The sequence below is a fragment of the Mustela putorius genome, unplaced genomic scaffold (genome assembly GCF_011764305.1).
Source record: "Mustela putorius furo isolate JIRA1106 unplaced genomic scaffold, ASM1176430v1.1 tig00000827_pilon_pilon_pilon, whole genome shotgun sequence".
In the NCBI taxonomy this organism is placed as follows: domain Eukaryota; kingdom Metazoa; phylum Chordata; class Mammalia; order Carnivora; family Mustelidae; genus Mustela; species Mustela putorius.
The window spans coordinates 375,044-400,665 of record NW_025421489.1 but is presented as its reverse complement, the minus strand read 5'-3'; the positions used below and the strand labels follow the sequence as shown (position 1 = coordinate 400,665).

At 36.1% G+C, this 25,622-nt stretch overlaps 1 protein-coding gene across 7 annotated transcripts in view; it reads left to right on the top strand.

The window, feature by feature from the left end:
- Positions 1 to 25,622, top strand: part of LOC101678988 (ankyrin repeat domain-containing protein 26) — a 173,857-nt gene that overhangs the window by 100,285 nt on the left and 47,950 nt on the right. For all 7 annotated transcript variants that reach the window (XR_006608096.1, XM_045084945.1, XM_045084946.1 and 4 more), the window contains 7 exons: positions 1,488 to 1,521; positions 2,181 to 2,322; positions 7,776 to 7,989; positions 9,862 to 10,045; positions 10,784 to 10,918; positions 12,671 to 13,627; positions 15,203 to 15,355. Coding sequence is in view for 6 of the 7 variants with exons in the window: in XM_045084945.1 (XP_044940880.1) it covers positions 1,488 to 1,521; positions 2,181 to 2,322; positions 7,776 to 7,989; positions 9,862 to 10,045; positions 10,784 to 10,918; positions 12,671 to 13,627; positions 15,203 to 15,355 (1,819 nt within the window). In the remaining variant the exon portion in view is untranslated. The remainder of the gene's footprint in view (positions 1 to 1,487; positions 1,522 to 2,180; positions 2,323 to 7,775; positions 7,990 to 9,861; positions 10,046 to 10,783; positions 10,919 to 12,670; positions 13,628 to 15,202; positions 15,356 to 25,622) is intronic.

Below are 25,622 nucleotides of genomic sequence, written 5' to 3'. Positions count from 1 at the left end.
TTGGTTCAACATCCGCAAATCAGTCAATGTGATACAACACATCAATAAAAGAAAGAACAAGAACCATATGATACTCTCAATAGATGCTGAAAAAGCATTTGACAAAGCATCCCTTCCTGATCAAAACTCGTCAAAGTGTAGGGATAGAGGGCACATACCTCAATATCATCAAAGCCATCTATGAAAAACCCACCGCAAATATCATTCTCAATGGATAAAAACTGAAAGCTTTTCCGCTAAGGTCAGGAACACGGCAGGGATGTCCATTATCACCACTGCTATTCAACATAGTACTAGAGGTCCTAGCCTCAGCAATCAGACAACAAAAGGAAATTAAAGGCATCCAAATCGGAAAAGAAGAAGTCAAACTATCAGTCTTTGCAGATGATATGATACTATATGTGGAAAACCCAAAAGACTCCACTCCAAAACTGCTAGAACTTATCCAAGAATTCAGTAAAGTGTCAGGATATAAAATCAATGCACAGAAATCAGTTGCATTTCTCTACACCAACAGCAAGACAGAAGAAAGAGATATTAAGGAGTCAATCCCATTTACAATTGCATCCAAAACCATAAGATACCTAGGAATAAACCTAACCAAAGAGACACAGAATCTATACTCAGAAAACTATAAAGTACTCATGAAAGAAATTGAGGAAGACACAAAGAAATGGAAAAATGTTCCATGCTCCTGGATCGGAAGAATAAATATTGTGAAAATGTCTATGCTACCTAAAGCAATCTACACATTTAATGCAATTCCTATCAAAGTACCATCCATCTTTTTCAAAGAAATGGAACAAATAATGCTAAAATTTATATGGAACCAGAAAAGACCTCGAATAGCCAAAGGGACATCCTTGAATTATTATTTACAATTATAGCTAAAATGGTATACTAAAGATTCATTTGCTATCAGATACTTAAAAAACACTTAAATATTACTTTCATCACATACTGTAAAACATGTGTTTTGAAGGCACATTTCCTGGATTTGAATTCTGGGTCTACTCCTGACCACCTGCACTGGCTTTGGGAAGTTACTTTTTTCTGTGCCTCATTTTCTTCCTGTGTAAAATACCTAATATAATTACCTCCATTTATAAGATTATTGTGAGGTTTAAAATACCTTTAAAACATTTAAAGTTTTCATAATAATGCATAGTATTTACACAGTAGATCCTCAAAACACTAATATCATGATTATTAAAAAAGGATTTCATTCATATAAGAGCTTAACTTGCACTTCTCAAATAGTTTTTAGAGCCAGTAAAAACTTGTTTTTATTGAAAATGACAACAAAAAATGTGGTATATTTCTTCGTATCAAATAATGCATGTAACATTATGATTTTCCTTTGCTTTTTGTCTGTTTGATCTAAATTTAATGCTCTGTTAAGATTATTAATAATATAGATATGATTTAGATATTCTTTGTATTTTAAGTATTTAATATTTGCCTGAAAAGAATTTTTTTTTTTTTAGACCTGGAAAGAAAACATCTAGTGAAGAGGAAGAGGTAAAAAAAAATACACACACACACACAATTTTATTTCATTTATTAATTTTTAAATTTTTATTTTATTATGTTTTTTTAGCATCAGTAGGTAATTCTTTTATTTATTCATTCATTTATTTATTTATTTTTATTTTTATTTATTTATTTTTAAAAAGATTTTATTTATTTATTTGACAGATCACAAGTAGGGAGAGAGGCAGGCAGGAGAGGAACAGAAGCAGGCTCCCCACTGAGCAGAGAGCCCGATGCGGGGCTCAATCCCCGTACCCTGAGATCATGACCTGAGCTGAAGGCAGAGGCTTTAACCCACTGAGCCACCCAGGCGCCCCTATTTTTATTTCTTTTCAGCTAACAGTATTCATTGTTTTCGCACCACAAATCATGTTTATCAGAAATATTATTCCATGGTAAAAAATCACTTTCGGAATGGTATAGTAAAAAAAGAGAACATCTGCCTTTGTTGTACAGATATTTACTTTGAAAAAGTTGTTCAGAAACACTAGTTACTGATAAAGGTCGTTTTGATAAAAATCAGTCCTTTTGAAAGTACCTTTTCTTTGCTCTTATAAAAAGATACGGCTGTTTATCTAATCTCTCTACACTTACTATATTTTATCAATATTTAGGGGACATTTTGAAGTAGTATTATTTATTTGTAGGTCAAAAAGCAAATTGATTCTGTGGATGACCTTGATGACTTAACTCCGTCATCTGAAACAATTTCAGAGGATTTCCACATGCCTTGCTCTAATTATATGATTTGCATGTCGCTAATTGAGCAGCATGGCATGGATTGTAAAGGTAAGACCATTGTGAAGCCTTTGTATGTACATTACTATAGTAATATGTGCACTTTTTTCTAGTGCTGTACCATACAACACTGATGTGTTATAGAGCTACTCATCTCAGAAATACATTTTATATGAAAATAGAGAAATGTTGAATACTTATAGCCAAAGAGCTGTAATTTCCACTGTGTTTTTCGTCATGGGAATGGCACACCTGATATGTGTTAAACTCTCCTCTTCTGTGCCTTCACCCAAGGTCAGGTTACCACTATATTTGTCCTAGAATACTGAAACAACCTCAGGACTGTTTTCCCTGTCATTCCACCTCCCAGAATCTTGGTCTACTCTGCAACCATAGTTACCATATATTTTTAAAAATTTATATTTCATCACATGACCCACTTGCTTAAAGCTTAGCTATTACTTCTCATCGTTCTAGGGTGAAAGACCACAATTTTCAGCTTCATCTTTCATATCCTTCTGTCTGTATCTCAGCCACTGTTTTAGATATTTTTTCTTATAATAGAGCTTTTCCTCCTTAACAGCTTAAGTTAGGGCAACTGCACATGTATGAAGTGTATAATTTGATAGTTTTGACATATGTATATGCATATGAACCATAACTGTAATTCAGACAGGTAATAACCCTTAAGTCTCATGTCTCTTTGTATTCCCTCATTATGAAACTGCCGAATGGTTTTCTAAAGTAGTTGCACCATTTTCAGTTCCCACCAGCAATGTCTGAGAGTTCTGATTTCTCCCTATATATTCATGAACACTTAGTATTGTCAGTTTTTTAAATCTTTGATGTTCCAATGGGTCTATAGTATATGTATCATTATGGTTTTAATAGACATTTCCCTAATAACTTACGATGTTGAGCATATCTTTGTGGGCTTATTTGCTATCTGTTTATCTTCTTTGAACTGTCCAAATCCTTTGTCATTTTAAAAATTAGACTTTCTTACCTGTTGAGTTTTGAGAATTCTTTTTATATTCTAGATATACATAGATATACATATTCTAGATAGTTCATTTATCACCTGTAATTTTTTTGCAAATATTTTCTCCCAGTCTGTGACTTTTCATTTCTCAGCAGTATCTTTGGAAGAGCCGTTTTTCTTTTTGATGAAGTCCAGTTTCTACCTTTGTTCTTTTATGGATTTTTGCTTTTGGTGTTCCTATCTGAGAAATCTTTGCCTAACATTAGGTCAGAGGTTTTCTCTCATGCTTTCTTTTAGAAGTTTTGCAGTTGAAGAACAAAGTTTTATTGTTTTAGATCTTACATTTAGATCTGTGATCCATGAGATCCAGTTTGTATTCTTTTTTTTTTTAAGATTTATTTATTTATTTGACAGAGAGAGAGAGCATGAGCAGGGGGAATGGCAGGCTGAGGGAGAGGGAGAACCAGGCTCCCTGCTGAGCAGAGAGCTGGACATGGGACTCGATCCCAGGACCTGTCATGACCTGAGCCGAAGGCAGTCACTTAACTGACTAAGCCATGCAGGTGCCCCCATTTTGAATTCTTTTTAAATTTATGATACAGGGTATGGGTCCAGGTTTATTCTTGAACTTGGTAAGTTTACTTATTAGTTTTAGTAGCTTCTTAAAACATTCTGTCAAAATTTTCTACATAACCAAAGTTTATCAAACTTTTTTAAACTACTGTTTTACTAATTTTTTAAGGTGGAGCTAGAGGTCATCAGTTTGAGACTTTTCTTCTTTTTTAGTACATACATTTAGTGCTATAAATGTTCATGTGAGTGCTGCTATTGCAGGATTCCAGAAATTCTAATGTGTTATAAGTTCATTTCCATTCAGTTCAGAATATTTTCTAATTTCTTTTTTCTTTACCTCTTTGACCCAGGGGTTATTTAAAGATTTTATTTATTTTAGAGAGAGAGAGAGAGAGCGAACATGAGCTGGGGGGAAGCAGACTCCCCTCTAAGCAGGGAACCCAGTTGGGGCTTGATTCCAGGACCCTGAGATCATGACCTGAGCCGAAGACAGACACATAACTGACTGAGCCACCCAGGCTCCCTGACCCAGGGTTTATTTAGATGTGTGTTAATTTGTTTGCAAATATTTGAGTATTCTCCAGAGATATTTTTATTCTTGATTTCTAATTTGATTTCTTTGTGATCACAAAACACACTCTTATGACTTTAGTTCTTTTGACTTACTCCTTTTATTATAATTTATTTTATGACCCAGAATATAGTCTTTTTCGGCAAGTGTTCCATGGATGCTTGAGAAGAATGGTGGCATTCAAGTCTACTATGTCCTTGCTGATTTTCTGCCTACTGAAATCTCAGACTGTAATTGTGAATTTGCTTGTTTCTCTGAAGTTCTGTCAATTTTTACTTTATGTATTTTGAACCTATTAATAGATGCATAAACATTTAGGTTTATTATGCTTCCTTTAGTTGACCCTTTTATCATTATTAAATGAACTTATTTATTGCCACTGATGTTTTTTGCTTCGAAATCTATTTTGTCTGGTATTAATGTAACCGCTCAGGCTCAGCTTTCTTTTGCCAAGTGTTCGTGTGGTCAGTTATATTTCTGGCCTCTTAACACGTTTGTAGTTTTTACAATTAAAGTGCATTTTTTATAGGTGGCAGATAGCTGGGTCTTCCTTTTTTTTTTTTTTTTTTAAAGATTTTATTTATTTATTTGTCAGAGAGAGAGCGAGTGAGAGCGAGCATAGGCAGACAGAGTGGAAGGCAGAGTCAGAGGGAGAAGCAGGCTCCCTGCGGAGCAAGGAGCCCAATGTGGGACTCGATCCCAGGACGCTGGGATCATGACCTGAGCCGAAGGTAGCTGCTTAACCAACTGAGCCACCCAGGCGTCCCAACTGGGTCTTCCTTTTTTATCCATTTTGACAGTCTACCTTTTCATTGAGGCTTTTAGACCATTTTCATTTAATGTGATTATTGATGTAGTTAATTTGAATCTGTCATCATGTTGTTTGACTTCAATTTGTCCTTTCCGATCTTCATTCCATTCTCTTCTTTTTCTGATTTCTTTTGGATTAATCAAGTAATTTTTATGATTTAGTTTTATTTATGTATGTATATGTATGTATGTATTTTGCTTACTAGCTATAACTCTTTAGTTTTGCTATTTTGGTGATTAGAACCTAAAGTATATGACTTAAGCCTCATAGTCCTCCATCTAGTAATGTTATAACACATCATATGTCGTTTAAGAAAATTATAAAGGTTTACTTCCTTTGCCAGATCCTTCTGGATCTGTGGGTTTATAGTTTTCATTAAGTTTAGAAAGTTTTTGGCCATTTTTTCTTTTCTTTTTTTTAAAGATTTTATTCATTTATTGGAGAGAGAGAAGGAGGGAGAGAGAGAGTGCAGGAGCCAGGGGGGAGGGGCAGAAGAAGAGGGATAGGCAGACTCCCCTGTAATCGGGGAGTCCAACACTGGGCTTGATCCTAGGACCCTGAGATCATGAGATCATGACCTGAGCTGAAGACATATGCCCACTGACGAATCCACTCAGGTGCCCCGTCATTTTTTCTTCGAATGTTTTTTCTAGTTCCTTTCCTCTGCCTCTTTGGGGAATTGTATATTAGCTACTTGAAGTTTTCTCACAGTTTTCTTTTCTTTTTTTTTTTTTTTAAAGGTTTTATTTATTTTATCAGAGAGAGAGAGGGGGAGAGAGTGAGCACAGGCAGACACAATGGTAGGCAGAGGCAGAGGGAGAAGCAGGCTCCCTGCCGAGCAAGGAGCCTGATGTGGGACTCGATCCCAGGACGCTGGGATCATGATCTGAGCCGAAGGCAGCTGCTTAACCAACTGAGCCACCCAGGCATCCCTTCTCAGTTTTCTGATGTCAAATTTCAGTCTTTTATTTTGAGCTGTCTAATATGTGTTTATTTCAGTCCACTGTCTAATACGTGTTTTTCATGTCTGACATAATTTACATCTCTAAGTGCTATTTGGTTTTTTAAAAATTAGCTTGTATGCCTCTGCTTACCTTTTTATGCTTTCTTTGGAGTTCTAGCTCAGTTAATGACAAACAGTTTGATCCTTTCCCATCCTGCTCTTATGAATTGTTAGGTGAATCCAGAGTAGTGTTCAGCCTAGAGCTCATAATTCCCCACTGCTGAGGCACGACCTACTTACTCTATTCATTGTGCTGCGGGTTATGAGTTTTTACAGCATGGATAATGGGGATAAGATACTGCCCCTGGTGCCATATGAGCTCCAGGCAGGGTTTCCTCTGCTCTTTCCAGATGGATCTTTCCTCTGGTCACAGGAAATTTCCTTACGTGCATGCATTGGTTATTACTCTTCTGATCTCCAGGATTCTTTCTTTGTTCTGCTTTCTCTCGCCAGTGCTTTGACCTCTGGTCTCATCTGTCTTAGTTTCACCAGACTCAGTTTCATCACCTGAACTTGGGGAGTCTGGTAGAATCTATCTCAGTTTTTTCACCTGTGTCATGGCCTGGAAATTGTCCCAAGGCAGTGAGCTCAGGTATGTGTTAGGCTAACTTGTGTTTTCAGGGATCATTGTCCTTCATTGCCTGAATTCCTTTTTCTTGAAAATGATTTTAAAGTGTATTTTACCTGTTTTTTGTTTGGCTTTTTTTGGGTAGGAAGATATATCAGTACCTGTTACTCCATCTTGGCCAGAAGCAGATTGCAATAGAACTTTGGCACATGCTGTAGACTGTCTTTAATGCTCTCCTTCCTCGTTTGCTCACATGCTTCCTGCTCCTCCTTCATTTCTCAGAATAGTTCCTCAGGGAAATCTTCCCTTCTTATCATAGATCAAGTTATGTTATGTGGTCATAGAACTCTTTTATTATAGGAACTATCTGAATTTATAATTGTGTTCTCCTTCACTAGACTTTAAGCTAAATAAAAGCCAGAGATCTGCAGAGCTTAGTGTAATATGTTTTGCTTTTTAAAAAATTTTATTTATTTAAGAGACAGAGTGCATAAGCAGGGGGAGGGGCATAGGCAGGGGGAGAAGCAGACTCTCCACTGAGTAGGGAGCCCAATGTAGTGTTTGATCCTAGGACCCTGAGATCATGACCTGAGCTGAAGGCAGATGCTTAACCAACTGAGACACCCAGGCATCTCAGTAATATATTTTATATTGAAATCATTCAATATATATTTGTTTAATGTATGAATGAGTGGATGTGAAAGCATATAGTCCTTCATATGCAAGAAGTACTCATATATTTTATTTCTTTTTCTTTTTTAAATATTTAACTAATTTATTGGAGAGAGAGCATGACCGGAGAGTGGGAGAGAACAGAGGGGGAGGGAGGGTAGGGGGAAAGAATCTCAAGCAGACTCCATGCTGAGTGGAGCCCGATGCAGGGCTTGATCGGACAACTCTGGGATTATGACCTGAGCTGAAACCAGATGCTTAAACCAGCTGAGCCACCCAGGTGCCCTATATATTTTATTTGCTTTTGTTTTTTCTCTGATATAGATTCTGTCAGTTTACTGAAAATCCAGGATACGGTACTTTCATATGAAAGATTAATAGAACTTAAAAAAAATCACTGTGGACAACTTAAAAGAAAAAATAAAAAAATGGAAAATAAGGCTAATAGACTACAAAAGGAGCTGTCAGAAACAAAAGAAGTGATATCGAAGTTGGAGCTTCAAAAAGTAGAATGGGAGCAAGAACTCTGCAGTTTGAGGTATGATATCTTGGTTTTAAGGAAATACTTGAACTATTTTCTTTTTCTTTTTTTTTTTTTAATAGGCTCCACACCCAATATATGTGGGGCTTGAACTCAAGAGTCGCATGTTCTACCAGTTGAGCCAGCCAGGCACCCCTTGAATTATTTACTTTTATCTACAGATGCGTAGAAGTTTTGAAATTGCTAACTTACCTTCTGGGATTTTATAGGGAAGAAAATGTCTTTAGTATTGTGAAGTATGAGATTCTTCGTAATAATACAGCAAGTTCTTAACAGTGAATACTTTTAATAATTTAATGAATATTCCAGATCACAATTTTAATGACCATATAGAAATCCACCATGTGGAAACCTCATTATTTACCAAATTGAATTTTGGATCCCCCTCCATTTTCTATACTTCAATTAATGCTTTAAGGAATGTCTTTTATATAAATCTGTTTCTACATTTCTGGTTACTTGGAATAAATTCTTCAATGTAGTGTTGTTTACTTAAAGTATAAAAATTTTTAAAGAAGGTCTTTGATCCTATTTTTAAATTGTTCTCAGGGAATTTTATATTAATTTTTATGGTCATCAACGGAGTATAAAATGGCCATTTTTCTCAAGACAGAAAAATTTTTAAAAACTAGTTTTAAACATATGCAGTGATTAAAAGGTGAAATAGAAAATGATTACTGCTAAGTTTTCTCAGCATCTCTCTTATATGTTGATGAAATTAATTCAAAACTCCATGCTGCAAACACATATTACTCTTTATTATTTACTTAATATATATCCTGTGTTGTTATAAAAGGGGTTTTCAAATGATTTATTAAATGGATAATAGGGGAAGAAAATAATACATTATATGTTAATTTAAAAAAAGAAAACGGATCAGGGGCACCTGGATGGCTCAGTTGGTTAAGTGTCTGCCTGGGGCACCTGGGTGGCTCAGTGGGTTAAGCCTCTGCCTTCGGCTCAGGTCATGATCCCAGGGTCCTCGGATCAAGCCCCACATCGGGCTCTCTGTACTGCAGGGAGCCTGCTTCCTCCTCTCTCTCTGCCTGCCTCTCTGCCTACTTGTGATCTCTGTCAGATAAATAAAGAAAAATCTTTAAAAGTGTCTGCCTTTGACTCAGGTCACTATTCCGGGGTGCTGGGATTGAGTCCCCCATTGGGCTTCTTACTCAGCGGGGAGCCTGCTTTTCCCTCTCCCTCTGCCTGCTACTCCACCTTTTTGTGTTCTCTCTTCAAATAAATAGATAAAATCTTTTAAAAAATGAAATGAATAATAATCAACAAGGTAAATTGAGAATATTGCAGAAGAAGAAACATAAAAATCATAGGGCAACAGATATTTGACTCCCTAGCCTAGTCCTGAATCACAGTAATCTGCCCGTGTACGTTGTGTAAATGCATCTACAGATGCTATCTTTACACTGCTGTACCTGTGATGTTTCGTGAAGTAGCAATCTACTTGTAATAAATTATAACTTTTTTATAAACAAGAACTGTACTTTTTAAATAGTAACTAAATTATCTTTTCTAATGGAGGAGTAATTACGAGTATGTGGAAAAAACAATAATTTTCCATTCTTTCTTGAATAATTTAAAAATTCCTTTCCCTACAATATCTCCTAGAGATGTCTCCCAGAGATATTAGTACTAAGCAGCATAATGCTTTTTCATTGCTTCTTTTCAACTATATATATATCTTTTGGAAGAGATTGAAGTGAGAAATTACAAACATGAGCCCTAGAAAGGAAAAAAAATTGAGTACATAGAAATTTCATTTGGATAATAAACCAGCATATGTGGCACGAGATCATAACATGAGATTTTTATTGTTTACAAAACAAATTTTAAAATAAGCACATTTATTTGCAGATTTACTTTAAAACAAGAAAAAGAAAGAAGAAGAAATGCTGAAATGTTATATGAAAAGATTCAGGAGCAACTAATAAGAAAAGAAGAGCAATATAATAAAGAAGTTGAAATGAAACAAGAACTTGAACTTAATCTTAGAACACTAGATATGGAACTGAGGACTGTAAAAAATGATTTCAATCAGGTAAGTCTGATAAAAGTTGCATATTTCCATCAGTATTATTTATAATATCCCTTTGATTTAATGTATATTACTTAGTTATAAAATAGATTAAAAATTGGTTTTATACTAAGGAACTATGATATTTATAGCTAAAATAATTAATTTATTGGAGTTCTTGGCTTCTCATATACACCTTATGTATATTTTCTGAATGAAGGGATGGAGGGTAAATTGAGATAAATATGCATGTTGGCTTTTTTTTTTTTTTAAGATTTTATTTATTTTTAGAGAGAGAGGATGAGTATGGGAATGTGTAGAAGGGGAGGGAAAGGAAGGGATAAGAATCTCAAGCAGACTCTGAGTGCAGAGCCTGACTCAGGGTTGGATCTTAAAAACCTTGAGATCATGACCTGAGCTGAAACCAAGTTAACCAACTTGACACTTAACCAACTGAGCTACCCAGACACCCCAGTTTTGGATTTTTTATATTAAAATAGAGGCTAAATCACCTTGAGACTATGTTTGAGCTAGTTAAATGTTTTGTAAAGAAATTTTATTTCACATACTACATCTACCTGTATTTTTACTCTATGACAAATGTAGCTGTCATTTAAGTTAAAATTTGAGTTACTCGTGTAGGATAAAAGTGCTTGTATTTAAAAAGGCTACTTCTTTTGAACATTTTTTTAAGTTCTCTTAAGCTTTTGACTTTTTTTTTTAATGGTATCAACCAAAATCCTAATGAAAATATGTCTTTAGGTTGTGGAAGAATGGAATGATACTAAGAAACAACTTTGTCGAGAACAGGATGCCAGAATATTACAAGACGGAATTCTGAACAATCACCTTTGCAAACAAAAGGAGATAGAAATGGATAACAAAAGGAGTTCTGGGGTATTTTCTTTAGTTATTTTGAAGTACATGTGTGTATGTTTTGTATGTATATATATTTGATTTCTAAAATTATTATTTTTTCTCTGTGTGTGTATTTTTTTCTCCGTGTGTGTGTGTGTGTGTATTTGGGTCTTTGTATATATATATTTTATCCATATATATATGTATATTTTTAAAACCAACACTGCAGATCATGGAAAGCATAGAGGATTTTTAAAGCATATATATCTATCTATATATAGATATGTCTATATATAAATGTCAGTGGCATTTTGGGTCCTGTGGATAAAGTAATATTCTTATTTAAATGCATTTGTCTGCAAGAATCAAATAGTGACATTCTTAATGTCTTCATCCAAAGGGAGAGGCTTTTTTTATTTTCCATAACCATAAGCTCAAAACTGTTGCAACTAACAACATATGTTTCAGTTTTCTGCAGTTATTTCCTCACCTCTCTCTCAGTAGTTTAGCTTAACACTTCCGCTGATGAACAGGAGGAAATGTATATAGCCTGTTCAGAGACTTTATTTTGGATGTTAGTCTCTTACTTTTGAGAAAAGTAGCAATTTGCTCCAAGGAGTATCCTATTTCATTATAAGGTGCCTTTGAAATAATCATATGCTAATGATAATTTATTGATGAATATTTTATTCCTAATAAAATAGCTTAGTGTTTTTCCCTATTTTGTATTTATTACCATTTTAAACATCATGATGTGGAAAAAAATTTATTGCGGCAGCAAATAATCTCATGACTTTTCTTTTTTTTTTTTTTTCTTTTAAAGATTTTATTTATTTATCAGAGAGAGAGGGAGAGAGACTGAGCACAGGCAGACAGAATGGCAGGCAGAGGCAGAGGGAGAAGCAGGCTCCCCGCCGAGCAAGGAGCCCGATGTGGGACTCGATCCCAGGACTCTGGGATCATGACCTGAGCTGAAGGCAGCTGCTTAACCAACTGAGCCACCCAGGTGTCCCTCTCATGACTTTTCTAAGAGCTGTATAAATTTTACCTTATTTACCATTGATATTTTATGTGAAATATGAGGCTTCCTTTGTCTTTATGATTTACACTGGAGAAGAGCTCCGGTTTGGTGCACGAGCACTGATAGTGGACTTAGAAGGCCTGCGGGAAGTTCTGCAGCTCACTTAATATTTTGAACCTCTCCATTCTAGAATTGTGGTAACTAAAAGAGTTCATTGATGTATATAGAAGTGTTTATAGTACAGGGCCTAGATTTGTCAGTGATCAGTAGATTTATCTCTTAAAATTGACTATAGAAATGTTAGAAAAGTAGAATTTCTATGGACTATTGTGAGGGAAAAGAATTTTAGGAAATTTAATCTGTCCAAATATATGCAGAGCTAAGGATTCTACTGTGGCATACCTGTGTTAGATGTCAGACTGTAAACTTGATTCTTAGTATAGTCAGATTTATTAATCTTTTTTTCAGGCTTTCTGGGTTTGTTATAAATCGGAGAAAGACCTTTCCAATTCTGAGAGTCTTAAAAATTTTGTCTTGCTTTCTTTTTTCCTTTCATGCGTTCCTTGTCTTCAATTAAATTTTTGAAGCTTTGGGAATTTATGCTTGTAAAAGTTTGAGGTGTGGACCCAACTTTACTTTTTTCCAGTTCAATATCTATTTACTGCAATCTAGTCATTGTATAAAAGTAGTTTATTCTTTAATTTCAGAGAAAATTCATCATAATGTCATTTTATTGTGTTACAACTAAAAGTCTCCTTTGTTTTACTTAGATTTCTAATAGTCACGAAAATGAAAAATATCTGTTGCATAACAAATACATTTTGGAGGATCAAATCGCTATGCTAAGACTGGAAATAGACACAATAAATAACCAGAGCCAGGAGAAGGAAAGGAAATACTGTGAAGACATTGAAATTTTAAAAGAAAAGCATGTCAGTCTTCAGAAGACCATAAAACTGAATGAGGAAAGATTAACAAAAACAGAACTCCAACACAGTGGACAGATTAATGCTCTGAGCATTGAGAACACAATGCTAAAGTCTAAACTGGAGAATGAAAAGCAAAACAAAGAAAGACTGGACGAAAAAGTTGAATCGTACCGTGCTAGATTAGCTGCTGCTATACAGGATTATGACCAAAGTCAGACATCAAAAAGAGACCTAGAACTTGCTTTCCAGAGAGCAAAAGGCGAATGGTTTCGTGTACAGGACAAATTGAATTTTGATGTGTCTAAACTAAAAGAAGATAATGAGCTTCTTTCTCAGAACCTTTCTGAAGCTGAAAGTAAATTTAATACTCTGGAAACTGAGCTCCATCGCACAAGAGATGCTCTCAGAGAAAAGACTTTGGTTTTAGAACGTGTACAAAGAGACCTAAGTCAAACACAGTGTCAGAAAAAGGAAATTGAACACTCGTATCAAAGTGCACAAGATAAAGTGAGTAAATACATTGGGAAGCAGGAATCCTTAAAGGAGAGATTATCTCAACTACAAAGTGAAAATATGTTGCTTCAGCAGCAACTAGATGATGCTCACAACAAAGCTTCCAGTAAAGAAAAGGTGGTAATTAATATCCAAGACCAGTTTCAGGATATTCTAAAAAAACTTGAAGCTGAAAGTCAAAAGCAAGCTCTTATAATAGAAGCAAGCAAGCAAGAGTTAATCAATGAACGTAATCTTTTAAGAGAAAGAATGTATGTGTATGAAAAGGAGAAAGTAGAAAGAGAAGTAAGTATTCAGAAAGATAAATATTTTTCAAGCTTCCTGAGAAAATTCAAAGCAATATTTGATTATGGATTATTGTTGTTAAAATTATTATTTTAGAAAGAGTGCACCTACACATGAATGGGAGTGGGTCAGAGGTAGAGGGAGAGAGAATCCCAGGAGGGCTCCACATTGGAGAGCTCCACCTCATGACCCCGAGATCATGACCTAAATGATTATAGCTGAATTTTGAATCTAGTTGAATATAAAAAATATATAGACTGTAAGTCAGCATAACTCGTATCCAGCCAATAAAAATTAGACTTGAGAGGTGCTTTAATTTGAATAAAATTGTTCTGTCTTCTATGAAAGTTTAAGAAGTTAAGTTACAAATTGTTACTAGATAGTAGGCTGATATTAATAATTTAGTCTTATACTGCTAAAATAATTTTAATTCTTGTCATCACGTTAATACCATGATGAACAGATAAATGGAAATGCTCAAAATACTAAAATGAATATTTTGAAATCGAGATTCAATTAAGCAGATTAACTTGACAGTTAGCTCCAGATTTCCCAAATGAACTGCTTAAAAAGTACGGTATCTCAGTACTTTGTATACATATATACATAAGTATAAGTATGTATTTATAAGTATAAATATATGTATATATGTATATACATATATACTTTTATACATTTATACATTTATGCAAGCTATACATGGTAGCTTTTAATACATTTTAGGTTGGCATAATTTTATTCTTATTTATATAATTTTGAATTTTTAGTCTATAATCATGTATCCTTATGACCTTTTAATCCTTTGAAGGCACTTACTTTCATTAAATCATAATTTGGGACAACTGTGGTGAGCTTTAGCAAAACTATATTTGATTTAATCTTGCCACTGCTATTTATAATTTTTAAAGCAATTTTACAAATAATTTGCTCATTTCAAAGCTCAGTTACTATCATTTGGGCCTAAGTTTGTCCAACACAAAGAGAATTGTATCTCTGTAATTTATTAATTGGGCATTGGATCTCCATTTTCAGATTAATGAGGGGTGGCAGGATTCTTGTGTAGCAGGAATGGAGGTCAGGGAGAGAGGTGAAAGCCAGGTCATCTAGGGTCTTGAAGGCCTTAGAATGACTTCACTTACGTTCTGAGATAGTTATCTATTAAAAGGATTTGAGCAGAGGATTGAACATGTGAGGAACTCTGACATTAATTGAAGCCTCTAATAAAAAAGAAGGAAAACATTTCATACTGTAGAATTTACCAATGCTAGTCCCACCTATATACCCATTTCTTTTTGAGACTTCAGTCGATTGGGAAGCTTTGGGAAAATTCACCCACAAGGAAAGGATAGTGGGGCTGAATTATCTAAGTAACAAAATACTGACTAGGCAGGATAACATCTTTTCGTGTCTTTAACCAAATTCATTAAACATCCATAATGTGTACATGTTAGGAAAAGGAGATGAATTGATGTTTGTAGTGAAATTTTCCAAGTACATAGGTCAAAGTTAAATATTGTTAACATAACTTAATAGTAAGATGATTTTATAAAACCAGTAACAGAAATGTCTTATTAGGTAGCTGTGAGACAACTTCAAGAAGAACTGGCTGATACCCTAAAAAAACAATCTATGTCAGAGGCTTCACTGGAGGTGACATCACGTTGTCGTATGAATTTAGAAGATGAGGTACAGGACTTAAAGAAGAAACTGGCTCAGATTAGGAATCAGGTATGTATGAAGTGTCATGTATCAAGTTAATCTGTAGTTGGTTAAATAATATGAAGTGTTTTAGGATGCTTACTTCCATGGACCACTTCGTTTTGTATTTTCATTATAATTAATTTAGTATAATTTTAGTATCTTCACAATGTACTTATTTCTTAAACTTTGACTTTCATTCTGCTATTTTTGTTACACATTTTTTTTCTGATAGTAGTTACCCTTAGGAAAGTTGAAAATTACACATCATTCCCCACAGAAATTGGTTTTTTTTCCTACTAAATAATTTCTTTAAAGATTTATTTATTTATTTATGGTGGAGGTGGGAGTGGAGAGGCAGCAGGAGATGGAGAGAATTTCAAGCAGACCCCTGCCCAGCACAGAGCCCCACACTGGCTTGACTCCATGACCCATAAGATCATGACCTGAGCTAAAATCCCGAGTTGGATGCTTAACCAACTGAGCCACCCAGGTGTCCTAAACAATGTTTTTTAATGACATCTCTGTTACCATGATGAGCTAAGCCATGTAAAAGCAGAAGATAATGTTTAATGGAATGTTTCAGAAAATTATCTTATTTCTCATCTTCACTTTTTTGAATGGATACAGAATCTACTGATTTCAGGATAACTTGTACAGAAAAGTGATTTCACAAACCAGTTGAACTTAGGCATTGCCTTCATTTTCTTTTCCTTTTCAATATATAATAAGTGTGCAGAAATATTTAGATCAGGTATACTTTATACATCCCAAAGAGAGAATTAAGAAAATTATGTAGGTCTTGCCATTGGATTTTTAAAAGCTTTATTGAGATAGAATGCACATTCCACACAATTCACCCATTTAATATGTGTAGTTCAGTGTTTCTGAGTATATTGATAGAGTTGTGCAACTATTACTGCCATAAAGTAGAACATTTATTTTTTAAGATTTTATTTATTTACTTGACAGAGATCACAAGTAGGCAGAGAGGCAGGCAGAGAGAGAGGAAGGGAAGCAGACTCCCTGCCAAGCAGAGAGCCCGATGTGGGGCTCAATCCCAGGACCCCGGGATCATGACCTGACCTGAAGGCGGAGGCTTTAACCCACTGAGCCACCCAGGCGCCCCTAAGTAGAACATTTTAATTACCCTGAAAAGAAACCCTTGCCCCCATGCTCAGGCAACCACCAGTCTACTTCCCGCCTCTATAGAGTTGCCCATTCTGAATATTGCATATATAGGGAATCACACAATGTGTGGTCCTTTGTGACTAGCTTCCTTCGCTTAATATTTTTGGGGTTCATCTGTGTCATAGCATATATCAGTGCTTCATTCCTTATTATTAAACAGTATCCACTGGGGGCTAAAACCCTTGTTCATTCATCATTTGATGCACCTTTGGGTTGTTTCCACTTTTTGGCCATTAATAATGCTGCTGTGAATGTTCATTTAGTTATTGTTGGGACATTTGTTTTTATTTCCCTGCCATCACATTTTTTTTTTCCTGCCATCACATTTTATCCTCTCAGTTTGGGTTGATTTCACCATCTCTCAGTCTTTTTTTTTTTTTAAATTAACATATAATGTATTATTTGTTTCAGGGGTATAGGTCTGTGATTCATCAGTGTTACACAATTCACAGAACTTAGCATAGCATATACCCTCCCCAATGTTCATCACCCGGCCACCCCATCCGTTGCACCTCCCTTCCCTCAGTTTGTTTCCTGAGATTAAAAGTTTGTCTCCCTCCCTCGTCCCATCTTGTTTCATTTTTTCCTTCCCTACTCCCTAAACCCCTCACATTGCCTCTCAAATTCCTCATATCAGAGAGCTCATATCATAATTGTCTTTCTCTGATTGACTTATTTCGCTCAGCATAATACCCTCTCTCTAGTTTCATCCACATCATTACAAATAGCAAGAATTTATTTCTTTTGATGGCTGCATAGTATTCCACTGTGTATATGTACCACATCTTCTTTATCCATTCATCTGTTGACGGACATCTAGGTTCTTTCCATCATTTGGCTATTGTGGACATTGCTGCTATAAACATTCGGGTGCATGTGCCCCTTCTGATCACTACATTTGTATCTTCAGGGTAAATACCCAGTAGTGCAATTGTTGGGTTGTAAGGTAGCTCTATTTTCAACTTTTTTGGGGACCTCCATGCTGTTTTCCAGAGTGGCTGACCAGCTTGCATTCCCACCAACAGTGTAGGAGGGTTCCCCTTTCTTCGCATCCTTGCCAACACCTGATGTTTCCTGACTTGTTTTTTTTAGCCATTCTGACCAGTGTGAGATGGTATCTCAGTGTAGTTTTGATTTGTATTTCCTTGATGCCAAGTGATGTTGAGCACTTTTTCATCTGTCTGTTGGCCATTTGGATGTCTTTTCTGCAGAAATGTCTGTTCATGTCTTCTTCCCATTTCTTGATTGGATTATTTGTTCTTTGGCTGTTGAGTATGATAAGTTCTTTATAGACTTTGGATACTACCCCTTTATCTGATATGTCATTTGCAAATATCTTATTCCATTCTGTCAGTTGTCTTTTGGTTGTGTTGACTGTTTCCTTTGCTGTGCAAAAGCTTTTGCTCTTGATGAAGTCCCAATAGATCATTTTTGCTCTTGCTCCCCTTGCTTTTGGGGATGTTTCTAGGAAGAAGTTGTTACGGGTGAGGTTGAAGAGGTTGCTGCCTGTGTTCTTTTCAAGGATTTTGATGGATTCCTGTCTCACATTGAGGTCTTTAATCCATTTGGAGTCTATTTTTGTGTGTGGTATAAGAAGATGGTCTAGTTTTATTCTTCTCCTTGTCGCGGTCCAATTTTCCCAACACTATTTGTTTTGAGGAGACTTTTTTCCATTGGATATTCTTTCCTGCTTTGTTGAAGATTAGTTGACCATAGACTTGAGGGTCAATTTCTGGGCTCTCTATTCTGTTTCATTGATCTATGTGTCTGTTTTTGTTACAGTACTATACTGTCTTGATGATGACAGCTTTGTTATAGAGCTTGAAGTCTGGAATTATGATGCCTCCAGTTTTGTTTTTCTTTTTCAGCATTCCTTTGGCAATTTGGTGTTTTTTCTGATTACATACAAATTTTAGGATTATTTGTTCCAGCTCTATGAAAGCCTTGATGGTATTTGATAGGAATTGCATTAAATGTGTAGACTACTCTGGGTAGCATCGACATTTTAACAGTATTTGTTCTTCCAATCCATGACCATGTAACATTTTTCCATTTCTTTGTGTTTTCCTTCATGAGTATTCTATAGGTTTCTGAATATAGCTGCTTTGCCTCCTTGGTTAGGTTTATTCCTAGGCATCTTATGGTTTTTGGTGCAATTGTAAATGGGATCAACTCCTTAATTGCTCTTTCTTCTATCTTGTTTTTGGTGTATAGAAATGCAACTGATTTCTGTGCCTTGATTTTTATATACTGTCTCTAACTGAATTCCTATAGGCGTTGTAGCAGTTTTGGAGTGGAGTCTTTTAGGTTTTCAACATAAAGTATCATATCATCTTCACAGAGTGAGATTTTGACTTCTTCTTTGCCGATTCAGGTGCTTTTTATTTCTTTTTGTTGTCTGATTTCTGAGGCTAGGACTTCTAGTACTATGTTGAATAACAGTGGTGAGAGTAGCCATCCCTGCTGTGTTCCTGACCCATGGGAAAAGCTCTCAGTTTTCCCCATTGAGAATGATATTGGCAAAAAAAAAATAAAAATAAAAAAATAAAAAGAGAGAATGATATTTGCTGTGGGTTTTTCATAGATAGTTTTTAATTTTTTATTTTTTATAAACATATATTTTTATCCCCAGGGGTATAGGTCCAAAAATCGCCAGGTCCACACACACCACAGCACTCACCAAAGCACACACCCCTCCCAATGTCTGTGGGTTTTTCATAGATAGTTTTTTTTAAAATTTTTTATTTTTTATAAACATATATTTTTATCCCCAGGGGTACAGGTCTGAAAATCGCCAGGTCCACACACACCACAGCACTCACCAAAGCACACACCGACCCCAATGTCCATAACCCCACCCCCCTTCTCTCAAGCCCCCTCCCCCCAACAACCCTCAGTTTGTTTTGTGAGATTAAGAGTCACTTATGGTTTGTCTCCCTCCCAATCCCATCTTGTTTCATTTATTCTTCTCCTACCCACTTAAGCCCCCATGTTGCATCACCACTTCCTCATATCAGGGAGATCATATGATAGTTGTCTTTCTCCACTTGACTTATTTCACTAAGCATGATACGCTCTAGTTCCATCCATGTTGTCACAAATGGCAAGATTTCATTTCTTTTGATGGCTGCATAGTATTCCATTGTGTATATATTACCACATCTTCTTGATCCATTCATCTGTTGATGGACATCTAGGTTCTTTCCATAGTTTGGCTATTGTGGACATTGCTGCTATAAACATTTGGGTGCACATGCCCCTTCGGATCACTAGGTTTGTATCTTTAGGGTAAATACCCAGTAGTGCAATTGCTGGGTCATAGGGCAGTTCTATTTTCAACATTTTGAGGAATCTCCATGCTGTTTTCCAGAGTGGTTGCACCAGCTTGCATTTCCACCAACAGTGTAGGAGGGTTCCCCTTTCTCAACATCCTCGCCAGCATCTGTCATTTCCTGACTTGTTGATTTTAGCCATTCTGACTGGTGTGAGGTGATATCTCATTGTGGTTTTGATTTGTATTTCCCTGATGCCGAGTGATATGGAGCACTTTTTCATGTGTCTGTTGGCCATCTGGATGTCTTCTTTGCAGAAATGTCTATTCATGTCCTCTGCCCATTTCTTGATTGGATTATTTGTTCTTTGGGTGTTGAGTTTGCTAAGTTCTTTATAGATTTTGGACACTAGTCCTTTATCTGATATGTCATTTGCAAATATCTTCTCCCATTCTGTCAGTTGTCTTTTGATTTTGTTAACTGTTTCTTTGCTGTGCAAAAGCTTTTGATCTTGATGAAATCCCAATAGTTCGTTTTTGCCCTTGCTTCCCTTGCCTTTGGCGATGTTCCTAGGAAGATGTTGCTGCGGCTGAGGTCGAAGAGGTTGCTGCTTGTGTTCTCCTCAAGGATTTTGATGGATTTCTTTCGCACATTGAGGTCCTTCATCCATTTTGAGTCTATTTTTGTGTGTGGTGTAAGGAAATGGTCCAATTTCATTTTTCTGCATGTGGCTGTCCAATTTTCCCAGCACCACTTATTGAAGAGGCTGTCTTTTTTCCATTGGACATTCTTTCCTGCTTTGTCGAAGATTAGTTGACCATAGAGTTGAGGGTCTATTTCTGGGCTCTCTATTCTGTTCCATTGATCTATGTGTCTGTTTTTGTGCCAGTACCATGCTGTCTTGATGATGACAGCTTTGTAATAGAGCTTGAAGTCCGGAATTGTGATGTCACCAACTTTGGCTTTCTTTTTCAATATCCCTTTGGCTATTCGAGGTCTTTTCTGGTTCCATATAAATTTTAGAATTATTTGTTCCATTTCTTTGAAGAAGATGGATGGTACTTTGATAGGAATTGCATTAAATGTGTAGATTGCTTGAGGTAGCATAGACATTTTCACAATATTTATTCTTCCAACCCAGGAACATGGAACATTTTTCCATTTCTTTGTGTCTTCCTCAATTTCTTTCATGAGTACTTTATAGTTTTCTGAGTATAGACTCTTAGCCTCTTTGGTTAGGTTTATTCCTAGGTATCGTATGGTTTGGGGTGCAATTGTAAATGGGATTGACTCCTTAATTTCTCTTTCTTCTGTCTTGTTGTTGGTGTAGAGAAATGCAACTGATTTCTGTGCATTGATTTTATATCCTGACACTTTACTGAATTCCTGTATAAGTTCTAGCAGTTTTGGAGTGGAGTCTTTTGGGTTTTCCACATATAGTATCATATCATCTGCAAAGACTGATAGTTTGACTTCTTCTTTTCCGATTTGGATGCCTTTAATTTCCTTTTGTTGTCTGATTGCTGAGACTAGGACTTCTAGTACTATGTTGAATAGCAGTGTTGATAATGGACATCCCTGCCGTGTTCTTGACCTTAGCGGAAAAGCTTTCAGTTTTTCTCCATTGAGAATGATATTTGCAGTGGGTTTTTCATAGATGGCTTTGATGATATTGAGGTATGTGCCCTCTATCCCTATACTTTAAAGAGTTTTGATCAGGAAGGGATGCTGCACTTTGTCAAATGCTTTTTCAGTATCTATTGAGAGTATCATATGGTTCTGGTTCTTTCTTTTATTGATGTGTTGTATCACATTGACTGATTTGCAGATGTTGACCCAACCTTGCAGCCCTGGAATAAATCCCACTTTGTCGTGGTGAATAATCCTTTTAATGTACTGTTGAATCCAATTGGCTAGTATTTTGGTGAGAATTTTCGCATCTGTGTTCATCAAGGATATTGGTCTTTAGCTCCCTTTTTGATGGGATCCTTGTCTCGTTTTGGGATCAAGGTGATGCTGGCTTCATAATATGAGTTTGGAAGTTTTCCTTTCATTTCTGTTTTTCGGAACAGTTTCAGGAGAATAGGAATTAGTTCTTCTTTAAATGTTTGGTAGAATTTCCCCGGGAAGCCGTCTGGCCCTGGGCTTTTGTTTGTTTGGAGATTTTAAATGACTGTTTCAATCTCCTTACTGGTTATGGGTCTGTTCAGGCTTTCTATTTCTTCCTGGTTCAGTTGTGGTAGTTTATATGTTTCTAGGAATGCATCCATTTCTTCCAGATTGTCAAATTTGTTGGCGTAGAGTTGCTCATAGTATGTTCTTATAAGTTTGTATATCTTTGGTGTTAGTTGTGATCTCTCCTCTTTCATTCATGATTTTATTTATTTGGGTCCTTTCTCTTTTCTTTTTGATAAGTCTGGCCAGGGGTTTATCAATTTTATTAATTCTTTCAAAGAACCAGCTCCTAGTTTCGTTGATTTGTTCTATTGTTTTTTGGTTTCTATTTCATTGATTTCTGCTCTAATCTTTATGATTTCTCTTCTCCTGCTGGGCTTAGGGTTTCTTTCTTGTTCTTTCTCCAGCTCCTTTAGGTGTAGGGTTAGATTGTGTACCGGAGACCTTTCTTGTTTCTTGAGAAAGGCTTGTACCGCTATATATTTTCCTCTCAGGACTGCCTTTGTTGTGTCCCACAGATTTTTGAACCGTTGTATTTTCATTACCATTTGTTTCCATGATTTTTTCAATTCTTCTTTAATTTCCCGGTTCTCCCATTCATTCTTTAGAAGGATGCAGTTTAGTCTCCATGTATTTGGGTTCTCTCCAAACTTCCTTTTGTGGTTGAGTTCTAGCTTCAGAGCATTGTGCTCTGAAAATATGCAGGGAATGATCCCAATCTTTTGATACCGGCTGAGTCCTGATTTAGGACCGAGGATGTGATCTGTTCTGGAGAATGTTCCATGTGCACTAGAGAAGAATGTGTATTCTGTTGCTTTGGGATGAAATGCTCTGAATATATCTGTGATGTCCATCTGGTCCAGTGTGTCATTTAAGGCCTTTATTTCCTTGTTGATCTTTTGTTTGGATGATCTGTCCATTTCTGTGAGGGGAGTGTTAAAAGTCCCCTACTATTATTGTATTATTGTCGAGGTGTTTCTTTGATTTTGTTATTAATTGGTTCATGTAGTTGGCTGCTCCCACTTTGGGGGCATAGATATTTAAAATTGTTAAATCTTCTTGTTGGACAGACCCTTTGAGTATGATATAGTGTCCTTCCTCATCTCTTATTATAGTCTTTGGCTTAAAATCTAATTGATCTGATATAAGGATTGCCACTCCTGCTTTCTTCTGATGTCCATTAGCATGGTAAATTCTTTTCCACCCCCTCACTTTAAATCTGGAGGTGTCTTTGGGCTAAATGAGTTTCTTGGAGGCAACATATAGATGCGTTTTGTTTTTTTTATCCATTCTGATACCCTGTGTCTTTTGATTGGGGCATTTAGCCCATTAACATTCAGGGTAACTATTGAGAGATATGAATTTAGTGCCATTGTATTGCCTGTAAGGTGACTGTTACTGTATATGGTCTCTGTTCCTTTCTGATCTACCACCTGTAGGCTCTCTCTTTGCTTTGAGGACCCCTTTCAATATTTTCTGTAGAGCTGGTTTGGTGTTTGCAAATTCTTTCAGTTTTTGTTTGTCCTGGAAGCTTTTAATCTCTCCTTCTATTTTCAATGATAGCCTAGCTGGATATAGTATTCTTGGCTGCATGTTTTTCTCGTTTAGTGCTCTGAAAATATCATGCCAGCTCTTTCTGGCCTGCCAGGTCTCTGTGGATAAGTCAGCTGTCAATCTAATATTTTTACCATTGTATGTTACAGACTTCTTTTCCCGGGCTGCTTTCAGGATTTTCTCTTTGTCACTAAGACTTGTAAATTTTACTATTAGGTGATGGGGTGTGGGCCTATTCTTATTGATTTTGAGCGGCGTTCTCTGAACATCCTGAATTTTGATGCTCGTTCCCTTTGCCATATTGGGGAAATTCTCCCCAATAATTCTCTCCAGTATACCATCTGCTCCCCTCTCTCTTTCTTCTTCTTCTGGAATCCCAATTATTCTAATGTTGTTTTGTTTTATGGTGTCACTTATCTCTCGAATTCTCCCCTCATGGTCCAGTAGCTGTTTGTCCCTCTTTTGCTCAGCTTCTTTATTCTCTGTCATTTGGTCTTCTATATCGCTAATTCTTTCTTCTGCCTCATTTATCCTAGCAGTGAGAACCTCCAGTTTTGATTGCATCTCATTAATAGCTTTTTTGATTCCAACTTGGTTAGATTTTAGTTCTTTTTTTTTCTCCAGAAAGGGCTTTTATATCTCCCGGGAGTGTTTCTCTAATATCTTCCATGCCTTTTTCGAGCCCGGCTAGAACCTTGAGAATTGTCATTCTGAACTCTAGATCTGACATATTACCGATGTCTGTATTGATTAGGTCCCTAGCCTTCGGTCCCAAAAAGAATTCGTTTTCTTTTTTTTCGTGAATTTTTCCGCCTTGTTATTTTGTCCAGATAAGAGTATATGAAGGAGCAAGTAAAATACTAAAAGGGTGGCAACAACCCCTGGAAAATATGCTTTAACCAAATCAGAAGGATCCCAAATTGTGAGGGGGGAGAAAGGGGATAAAACGAGGTTCAAAAAGAAAGAAAGGAAAAAAAAAAAAGAAAAAATTAAAAAAAGAAAACAATAAAGAAAAGTATAAAAAAATATATTAGATAAACTAGTTAAAAGACGTTAAAAAAGAAAAGGGTAAAAGTAAAAAAAAATTTTAGCAGAAGAAGAGAAAAAAAATGGAAAAGAAAAAAGTTAAATTAACTGCAAGACTAAAAAATCACAGGGAGAAAGCCATGAGTTCCGTGCTTTGCTTTCTCCTCCTCTGGAATTCTGCTGCTCTCCTTGGTATTGAAACCACACTCCTTGTTAGGTGAACTTGGTCTTGGCTGGATTTCTTTTGATCTTCTTGGGGAGGGGCCTGGTGTAGTGATTCTCAAGTGTCTTTGCCCCAGGTGGAATTGCTCCACCCTTACCAGGGGCCGGGCTGGTAAGGGTGCTGTACTTTGTCAAAAATTTTTTTGCATCTATTCAGAGTATTGTATTGTTCTTGTCCTTGCTTTTATTAATGTATTGTATCACACTGATTGATTTGCATATGTTGAACCACCTTGCAGGCCAGGAATAAATCCCACTTGTTCACGGTGAATAATCCTTTTAATGTACTGTTGGATCCTATTGGCTAGTATTTTGGTGAGAATTTTTGCATCTGTGTTCATCAGGGATATTGGTCTCTAATTCTCCTTTTTGTCTTTGTCTTGTTTTGGGATCAAGGTAATGCTGACCTCAGAAAATGGGTTTGGAAGTTTTCCTTCCATTTCTATTTCTTGGAACAGTTTTAGGAGAATAGGTATTAATTCTTTAAATGTTTCATAGAACTCCCCAGGAAAGCCATCCGGCCCTGGAGTTTTGTTTGTTGGGAGATTTTTGATTACTGCTTCAATTTCCTTTCTGGTTATGGGTGTGTTAAGGTTTTCTATTTCTTCCTGGTTCGGTTTTGATAATTTATATGTCTCTAGGAATGACCCATTTCTTGCAGATAGTCTAATTTGCTGGCTTATAGTTTCTCATAATATATTCTTATAACTGTACTTCCTTGGTGTTGATTGTGATCTCTATTCTTTCATTCATGATTTTATTAATTTGGGTCCTTTATTCTATTATCAAAGTCTGGCCATGGGTTTATCAATCTTATTAATTCTTCCAGTGAACCAGCTCCTAGTTTAATTGATCTG